This window comes from Apodemus sylvaticus, chromosome 6 (genome assembly GCF_947179515.1).
Source record: "Apodemus sylvaticus chromosome 6, mApoSyl1.1, whole genome shotgun sequence".
Taxonomy (NCBI): domain Eukaryota; kingdom Metazoa; phylum Chordata; class Mammalia; order Rodentia; family Muridae; genus Apodemus; species Apodemus sylvaticus.
In genome coordinates, this window is record NC_067477.1 from 8,752,893 (window position 1) to 8,763,537 (window position 10,645).

General features: G+C 37.3%; 1 gene segment (V, D, J or C); it reads left to right on the top strand.

Annotated features, from left to right (window-relative positions):
• Positions 1–9,479: 9,479 nt before the first annotated feature.
• On the top strand, positions 9,480–10,154 carry LOC127686870 (Ig heavy chain V region PJ14-like). The segment is given in 2 exon segments: positions 9,480–9,597; positions 9,681–10,154. Coding segments are annotated over 2 exon segments (486 nt in total).
• Positions 10,155–10,645: the final 491 nt, after the last annotated feature.

Below are 10,645 nucleotides of genomic sequence, written 5' to 3' on the forward strand. Positions count from 1 at the left end.
CTATCTTGTTGATTTTCTCAAAGAACCAGCTCCTGGTTTTGTTGATTTTTTGTATGGTTCTCTTTGTTTCTACTTGATTGATTTCGGCCCTGAGTTTGATGATTTCATGCCTTCTACTCCTCCTGGGTGAAATAGCTTCTTTTTGTTCCAGGGCTTTCAGGTGTGTCATTAAGCTGGTAATGTATGCTCTCTCCATTTTCTTTTTGGAGGCACTCGGGGCTATGAGTTTTCCTCTTAGCACTGCTTTCATTGTGTCCCATAGATTTGGGTATGTTGTGTTTTCATTTTCATTGTGTTCTAAAAAGTCTTTAATTTCTTTCTTTATTTCTTCCTTGACGAAGGTATCATGGAGTAGAATATTGGTCAGTTTCCACGTGTATGTAGGTTTTCTGTTGTTTTTGTTGCTATTGAAGACCACTTTTACTCCATAGTGATGTGATAGGAGGCATGGGATTAGTTCGATCTTCTTATATTTGTTGAGGTCTGTCTTGTGACCAATTATATGGTCGATTTTGGAGAAGGTACCATGAGGTGCTGAGAAAAAGGTATATTCTTTTGTTTTAGGATAGAATGTTATATATATATATATATGTGTGTTAAATATATATATAAATATATATATATATATATATATGTTAAATCTAATTGGTCCAAAGCTTCAATTAGTTTCATTGTGTCCCTGTTTAGTTTCTGCTTTCCTGATCGGTCCATTGAAGAAAGTGCAGTGTTGAAGTCACCCACAATTATTGTGTTAGGTGCAATGTGTGCTTTGAGTTTTAATAAAGTTTCTTTTACGAAAGAGGGTGCCCTTGCATTTGGAGCATAGATGTTCAGGATTGAGAGTTCTTCTTGTTGTATTTTTCCTTTGACCAGCAAGAAGTGTCCCTCAGAGTCTCTTTTGATGACTTTGGGTTGAAAGTCAATTTTATCTGATATTAAAATGGCTACTCCAGCTTGTTTCCTGAGACCATTTGCTTGTAAAATTGTCTTCCAGCCTTTTACTCTAAGGTAGTGTTTGTCTTTGACCCTGAGATATGTTTCCTGTAAGCAGCAAAATGTAGGGTCCTGTTTACGTATCCAGTCAGTTAGTCTGTGTCTTTTTATTGGGGCATTGAGTCCATTGATGTTAAGAGATATTAAGGAATAGTGATTGCTACTTCCTGTCATTTTTGATAGGAACACTCCTCCACTGCTGGTGGGGTTGCAAATTGGTACAACCACTCTGGAAATCAGTCTGGCGGTTCCTCCGAAAACTGGGCACCTCACTTCCAGAAGACCCTGCTATACCACTCCTGGGCATATACCCAGAGGATTCCCCACCATGTAATAAGGATACATGCTCTACTGTGTTCATAGCAGCCCTATTTATAATTGCCAGATGCTGGAAAGAACCCAGGTACCCCTCAACAGAAGAGTGGATGCAAAAAAAATGTGGTATATCTACACAATGGAGTACTATTCAGCCATTAGAAACAATGAATTCATGAAATTCTTAGGCAAATGGATGGAGCTAGAGAACATCATACTAAGTGAGGTAACCCAGACTCAAAAGGTGAATCATGGTATGCACTCACTAATAAGTGGATATTAACCTAGAAAATTGGAATACCCAAAACATAATCCACACATCATATGAGGTACAAGAAGAAAGGAGGTGTGGCCCCTGGTTCTGGAAAGACTCAGTGAAGCAGTATTCGGCAAAACCAGAACGGGGAAGTGGGAAGGGGTGGGTGGGAGGACAGGGGAAGAAAGGGGGGCTTGCGGGACTTTCGGGGAGTGGGGGGCTAGAAAAGGGGAAATCATTTGAAATGTAAATAAATTATATCAAATAAAAAAATTAAAAAAAGAAAAAAATTCTTACTGACTATCCTTGAGTGTTTATTGAAGAAAATGGTATTCAAATAATTTGGATGATTTAAATTAGAATGAAAGATTGTGTGATTTTGAGCTGTTTAATTCCTTGTAAAATTTTGTGTTAATTCCTCCCTATTAGATTTCTTGTCAATCACCTTCCGTATCTCTCTTATGCTGATTTTTACTTTGTTCTTTCCATGAATGTGTGGATAACTGTGTTACACTCCATAAACCAAAAGAAGCTAAGTAATAAGTAAGTCCCATGAGGATGCTTGAATCTCACTGAAAGGGGGAAATTAAATAATCATCTAGAGGGTAGGTAGAGAATGGGAACTGTGGTGATTATGGGGAGGGGAACGAAGATATCACATAATCAACAGGGAGAGAGAACTCCGAAAGAAAACTGGAATGGAGGTAGGTATTTCTGACATGAGCTAGTATTTTAAGAAAATGGAAAATTGAAGAAATCTATGAGGCTAGTCCTTCCTAAGACGCCTCTTAAGGCAACATGGACTCTGAAGTAACTACCCCTTGTAACAAAACCTAACATCCAATTGAAGAATGGGCACCAACCCAGCCACAAAACCTTAGACCAACAATTTGTCCTACGTACAAGATGTTCAGAGATAAATTTAAAGAAGAAACTGATGAAATGGCAACACAATGACTTACCCAACTTGCTACCCATTCGATGAGAGAGAGAGCCCACCCCTGACACTACTAATGATATTCTCTAAAACTACAGACAAGACCTAACAATAACTGTCATCTGAGAAGATTAGCCTAGTATGATAGAAATGCATGCTTAGACCGACAACCAAACATTGGAGGGAGTATGTGCAATCCTTTTAAGAGAGGAGAAGAAATTGAAGAAGCCAAATGTGTCAAAGATATCACAGGAAAACTTATATTATCACCTAACCTACCTTCCTTCCTTCCTTCCTTCCTTCCTTCCTTCCTTCCTTCCTTCCTTCCTTCCTATCTTTTTGTTTTTCCTGATTTCCCTCCCCCCTCTCTGCTTCTCTTGTCTACTAACCAAGAAAAGAATATACTACACATTGATTCATTTTCAGGGATTCAATGGGCAATTTCTTTGAGTTCTGAAACTCTGATTTGATCATTGACATTTGCTGCAAGTAATGGCTGTGTGGTAATGCAACTATACTTGTAGCTCTGAGTATTGGGATACATGACTATATCAGTGGAGACTGTGTATGTCACTGTGTTGATAGTTGGGTAGACTGTCAACATCCCCACATCCATTCTCTCAGCAGAACCATTGTATCTTGTCCTGGTATGTTATCTACTGATGGGATCAATACCATGCCTAAAACAATGTGGGAAGACAAGGGTTTATTTCATCCTAAATCACATAGCACACCATAATGTGGAATTAAGGCAGGAACCTGCACCTGAGAACTGAATAAGAAACCATAAAAGAACTCTTATTATCTTCTTGCTCTTTGTGTTGGGTCAGCATACATTTGTATGCAAACAAGGAACACATGGTCATCCATGCCAGGCCTGGGCCATCATTCATCAATCACTAATCAGGAAAACATTCCACAGACTTGCAAGCAGAACAATCTGATGTAGGCAGTTTGACCAAGTGAGGTCTTACATTTATGTCAGTAAAATACAAACTAAAGACCTAGTTTGTATTTTACTTACATAAATGTAATGTCCACCCAAATGGACAAGATACTACTGTTATTACAGCAAGACATATTAAGTGAGTGTCCATGTGCCCACTACACTTATGTAAACAATGTCTGGTAAAACACTGAAGAATAAGGATCTCCCTCCAAAAAGAATATATGTACAAATAGTGTTGGGCTTGGCCATGGTCTCATGCCCTTTGCAAATGACTTTTTCCCGTGTCTTTCTTGCAGAGAGTTTCATGGAAAAGAGAAAACCAGGAGCAAAAGAACAGAGAATAGAAACACAATTCATCTCTGAAGTAACCAAAAAGAAAAACCCAATGATGATGCACACTTTAACTACAGCAATTGGCAGGCACAAAGCAGGTTTATCTCTATTAGTTGGAAGCCTGGCCAACTTCGACAAAACAGTGTGAAGGAAGGAAGACGGTGAGTGTGGAATCAGCCATTGGGGCCCTTGCTAATATCAGCTGAGAGGGATCTGCAAGAGAGATGACACAGGTCAGTTCAGATAGCAACTGGCAGGGCCCTCTTTAATAATGGCAGGCAGTAAACAGGGTCAGCACTAGCAGTGTTGACAGGAGCAAATCTTAATTATTACCTGGGCCTGTTACCCACTGTAACCTGTGAGAAATTCTGAACTCTTTAAACTCTTTTCTTCTACAAAGAAAAGGAAAGAGAGGATCAATTCGCATTCTCCTACATGCTGACCTCCAATTGAACCAGCACCATTTGTTGAAAAGGCTATTTTTCCCCACTGGATGTTCTCCTCTCCTTTGTTGAAGATCAAGTGACCATAGGTGAATGGATTCAATTCTGGGTCTTCAATTCTATTCCATTGGTCCACTTTTTGTACCTGTACCAATACCATGCAGTTTTTAACACTATTGCTCTGTAGTATTGTTTGAGGTCTGGGATACTAATTCCCCCAGAAGTTCTTTTACTGTTGAAAATAGTTTTAGCTATCCTGGGTTTTTTGTTATTCCAGATAAATTTGAGAATTGCTTTTTCTAACTCTGTGAAGAACTGAGTTGGTATTTTGATGGAGATTGCATTGAATCCTTATATTGCTTTTGGCAAAATGGCCATTTTAACTATATTAATCCTGCCAATCCACGAGCATGGCAGATTTTTCCATTTTCTGAGGTCTTCTTTGATTTCCTTTTTCAGTGACCTGAAGTTCTTGTCTTAAAAATCTTTCACTTGTTTGGTTAGAGTCACACCAAGATACTTTATACTGTTTGTGGCTATTGTGAAGGGGGTCATTTCCCTAACTTCTTTCTCAGCCTGCTTATCCTTTTAGTATAGAAAGGCTACTGATTTGCTTGAGTTGATTTTGTAACCTGCCACTTTGCAGAAGTTGTTTATCAGCTGTAAGAGTTCTCTGGTGGAGTTTTTTGGGTCACTTAAGTATACTATCATGTCATCTGCAAATAGTGATAATTTTACTTTTCTTTTCCAATTTGTGTCCCTTTGACATCTTTATGTTGTCTAGAACTTCAAGTACTATATTGAAAAGATATGGAGAGAGAGGGAAGCCTTGTCGAGTCCCTGATTTTAGTGGGATTGCTTCAAGTTTCTCCCCATTTAGTTTGATATTTGTTACCGACTTGCTGTATATTGCTTTAACTATGTTTAGGTATGGGCCCTGAATTCCTGTTCTTTCCAAGACTTTAAGCATGAAAGAATGCTGAATTTTGTCAAATGCTTTTTCAGCATCTATACACTGAAACTAGTAGAAAAGAAAATGGGGGAAACCCTTGAGGAAATGGGTACAAGGGGAAAGTTCCTGAACAGAACACCAATAGCTTATGTCATAAGATCAAGAATTGACAAATGGGATCTCATAAAATTACAAAGTTTCTTTAAGGCAAAGGACACTGTCAAAAGGACAAAACGGCAACCAACAAAGTGGGAAAATATCTTCACCAACCCTACATCTGATAGAGGGCTAATATCCAATATATACAAAGAACTCAAGAAGTTAGACCCCAGGGAACAAAATAACCCTATTTAAAAATGAGGTACAGTTCTAAACAAAGAATTTTCACCTGAAGAAATTTGGATGGCCGAGAAGCACCTTAAGAAATGCTCAACATCATTAGTTATTAGGGAAATGCAAATCAAAACAACCCCGAGATTTCACCTCACACCAGTCAGAATGGCTAAGGTTAAAAACTTAGGAGACAGCAGGTATTGGCAAGGATGTGGAGAAAGAGGAACACTCCTCCACTGCTGGTGGGATTGTAAGATGGTACAACCACTATGGAAATCAGTCTGGCGGTTCCTAATAAAACTGGAGAGAAGAGGACTTATGACACTTCTGGAGGACCCTGCTATACCTCTCCTGTGCATATACCCAGAGAATTCCCCAGCATGCAATAAGGAGACATGCTCCCCTATGTTCATAACAGCCTTATAATAGCCAGAAGCTGGAAAGAACCCAGATATTCCTCAATGGAGGAATAGATACAGAAAATGTGGTATATTTTCACAATGGAGTACTATTCAGCAATTAAAAACCATGAATTCATGAATTTTTTAGGTAAATGTTGGAACTGGAAAATATCATCCGAAGCGAGGTAATGCAATCACTAAAGAATACACATGGAATGTAATCACTGATAAGTGGATATTAATTAACCCTGAAATTCTGAATACTGATGATACAATTAGCATATCAAATGATTTTCATGAAGAAGGAGGAAGAGGACCCTAATCCTGGAAAGGCTTGATCCAGCATTGTAGGGGAGTACCAGGACAGAGAAAAGGGAGGGGGAAAGATAGGAGAAAAGATGGAGAGAAGAGGACTTATGGGACATATGGGGGGGTGGGAACTGGGAAAAGGGAAAGCTTGTGGATTGTAAACAAAGAATATAGAAAATAAAAATATATATAAAAAAGAAAAAGAAAGAGAAAATTTATACACTCCTTCACAAAAACAACACATGAAGCGAATCAGGTGCTACAAATCCACATATGCACAGGCAGACAGACAAACAGGCATAATGGATAGATGGACCAGACCACCAATAAGCAGGCTTCAACCATTTGGCATACATGGCAACCATTTGGCAGACACACAGACAGTCCCACAAACTCAGAGACATATATACATTTACACATTGAAGGAATGGAGCAAAGCTTCAAAAGGCAGGCCCCCACATTTTAAATAGACATACATATTCAGATATGGATTTGATGGATGCAGCAAATGCTTCTTAATTTGTTCCAACAACCCTACACATATATGCATACATACAGATTTAATAGATGGCGCTAATTCCAACATCACTGTTTTTCTCCCATGACTTACATAAACCAGCAAAATACGTCAAAATTAAAACAAAAATTACATTGTATTTTTCTTTTACTGAATAAATATAAAATGACACTAGGTTCTCCAATATATTTACATGAAAAATTATTATGTAGTACAGGTAAAGAAAACAAATTAACCCAAGAACCCATGTGTATTCATTACTAAGCAATGTTTTAGATTCACATCCAGTGAGCAAGCAAGGTGATTTTTTTCAATCACTTTTTCTTACTGATAGTCGGCAAGTCACAGTTATAAATTAAGGATCAATTACTTTATTGTTTATATTAAAATCAATCTTACAAAAATCTTTAAAGAATCACAAACTTAAACGTTTATATAAAAACACACAGTAATTTCTACTTTAAAGAATTCACATCTATTCATCAATAATTTTTATTAAATCATATTAGGATTGCTGAGAACTAAAATTGGTATAAGAAAATCATTACCTTAATTACCAGCCCAGCTTCAAAAGAAAGTCATATCAGCTAGTGCTGCCAGTGCTCTTCTTCCTTGACCTTAAAAACCCCTGGCTTATCTATTAAGAGTCTTTTTTTCAGAATGTCAAGCATTCATGTTTGTGCTAAACATTGGATCCTATTCCATGAGTTCTAAAGCAGTTCGTTGTTCCTCATCTGTGTCCCTTGACAGTCTACAGAGCGAGTTCAAGGACAGGTAGAGATCCAGGATAGTTAGGACTACAATGAGAAACCCTGCATTGAAAACAAAAATTTGATAATTAAGTAATTAAATAATTAAAAATCCTTTTAATTATTCTAGTAATGCTTTTTATGTCTGCCATTTTATCTGCATTGTTTTTCATGATAATCTTCAATTTTAGTGTCTTTCTATGAATTTCCTCTATTTTATCAGAAATGTTTTCAATGTAAATCTTTAATTTTTATCACAAATGTTTCTAATCCCACCTTCAATTAATTTAGAAAGAGTTTTTACATCTACCATTTTATATGTAAAATTTTCCATGAGATAGTCAATTTTAGCATGTTTGTATGTATACTCTTGAATTTTACAGAAATATTCTCCATTTAAATCTTCAATTTTATCTGAAAATGTTTATAATTCCACCTTCAATCAACTTAGAATTATCTTTATGCCTATAATTTCATCTGTGTAATATCCATGATAATCTTTAATTTTAACATGTTTTCTATATATTTCTCCAATTTTATCAAAAAAAATTCCATGTAAATCTTCAAGTTTGTCAAAAAATGTTTATAATTCCACTTTCAATCAACTTAGGAATACTTTTATGCCTACCATTATTATATCTATATAAAAATTTCCATGATAATCTTTAATTCTAAAATGCTTTTCTACATTTCTCTACAATTTCATCTAAAATATTTTCCATCTACATCTTCAATTCTATTATAAAATGTTTCTATTCCATATATCAATTAATTTAGCAATGTTCTGTATGTCTACCAGTTTATTCTTTAATTTTCCATGAAAATTGTCAATTTTAACGTGTTTATCCGAAATATTTTCTATGTGTTTTACTTCCCTTTTCAATAAATATAAACAAATAAAAATAAACAAATAAAATAAAATAAGTAAAAATGTTCATACAAAAATAAATAAATACCCAAGTTTGTATAAGTGGACTTAAACCGATTCCATCACAACCTGCACGGGATGGCGGTCTCCCTAATGTTAAACCGTATATCAATCACTTTCATTCAAAACACAAAGATTATGCACAACAAAATAAGAAACCCAAAAGCTGAGGACTCCAATTGTAAGCAATGGACCCACAGTCTCTCAGTCCTAACTTTACAGATTGAAATCAGCCCTTCATTTCTCTTCCCTATGATTTTCATTTCCAAGGCATGAAGAAAAGCTCTGTGATAACTGTTTTTTTTTCTCTATGGTTGTCAACACCTCAAGGCACAGGTTCCCCACATTCATGGCTTCCCTACTTCTTGCCACAATGTGGACTACTCCAGCTTATTTTGCACTTCAGTTTACAACACTCAAGACTAGCAGCATGTTACTGCTTGTTCTGAAGGGATTTGAACAGGTGACCTCCCATCCCTCACAAATGCAATAATCAGGTCAGGGTAATCCTGAGTAGCCTGGAGAATCATCTGAGCCTAGTGATATAAGATCCAATTCATACTCTTGGGACGTCTTTTAGATAAATATGTGAGATCAGTTAGACTAAATGTCTAGGTTGGGCTTCCTTGCAATCTATTTTCCAAATGAGATAATAACAAAACTAGCTCCACTGACACCATGAGAATAATTTTCATACTTCCTTAAGAATTATGTCTGATCACTAAGAGCACAGTTCATCATAAATATTCTTCTGGAATATACAAAGTTATAAATATGCACATAGGTCTTGGACCATTCTGCCTACACTTCATGACTGTGGGTACATTTCTTGTAAACATTCCCAAGTTTTTCTTCCTAGGCCTGTACAGTGTGAATCCTACAACTGCTTGTTCATGTATAATTTTAACACCAGACAGTACCAGAAAAAAAAATGCTCCTTATTTTCCTCTCCAGGTTGTCTGAAAATCACAAGACAAACTTGTGTCACTAGGAGGCCAAACTGGAAACCTTGTCCAGTGCTTCTTTTTATCCTCTCAGGAACCTCCCCCAATGCAAATCAGCCCTCAGGCTCAGGCTGAAAGCCCAGGCCTAGCTGAGGAGCCCCATTCTCTTCTCATTAGAGCCTCCATCAGAGCATGGCTGTCCTGGTGCTGCTCCTCTGCCTGCTGACCTTTCCAAGCTGTAAGTGTTCAGGGTTTCAGAAGAGGGACTCAGACATGTCAGCTAGCAGATGCATGACTAATGTTGACATTGCTTGTCCCCAGGTGTCTTGTCCCAGGTGCAGCTGAAGGAGTCAGGACCTGGCCTAGTGCAGCCATCACAGACCCTGTCCCTGACCTGCACTGTCTCTGGGTTCTCATTAACTGGTTATGGTGTACACTGGGTGCGCCAGCCTCCAGGAAAGGGTCTGGAGTGGATGGGAGCAATGTGGAGAGGTGGAGGCACAGATTATAATTCAGCTCTCAAATCCAGACTGAGTATCAGCAGGGACACCTCCAAGAGCCAAGTTTTCTTAAAACTGAACAGTCTGCAAACTGATGACACAGCCATGTACTTCTGTGCCAGAGACACAGTGAGGGTAGTCCAGTGTGAACCTGCACAAAAACCTCTCTGCAGTGATGCTCAGGACCAGCAGGGGGCAGTAATTACCAACAAGGACATTCCAGGATCATTTCAGAATCTAGGAAATTCTGGCCTAGGCTGAATGAACAACTGTTTTAATGTTAAAGATGTGGACCATTCTTTTAGCCATGGTAATTCTCTATAACTTACTGTTTAGTGTCATGTACTATTAAACTTCTGGTTTGTGCAAACACTGGAAGAATTTTTAAATGATTCTGTAATATAACAATATTTAATGAGAACAAGTTTTGAGCTGGTATTTATCAATAAAACTCAGTGAAACATTATATGGATAAGGACAGCCAGGGAAATTTGGTCATAAATTCTTTCTCTAATGGCTGCAGTTTTAGTAACATGTCCACTGATTACTTAAATGATATTTATTGTATTCATCTTCTCTAACATGGAGTTTTCAAACAAATGTGCACCATTTAATGATGACACAGTTATCATTGTCAGTGCTAACTCCTAAGATCTGTTCTCCATATATGAAGAATATAATATTCTGTTATTAACTGTGGCCAACACATATACATATTATTATTGAAATAATCCTTACCATCTATCTGACTACTCTTCTTACTCTACACTGTCCAGACTACGATCA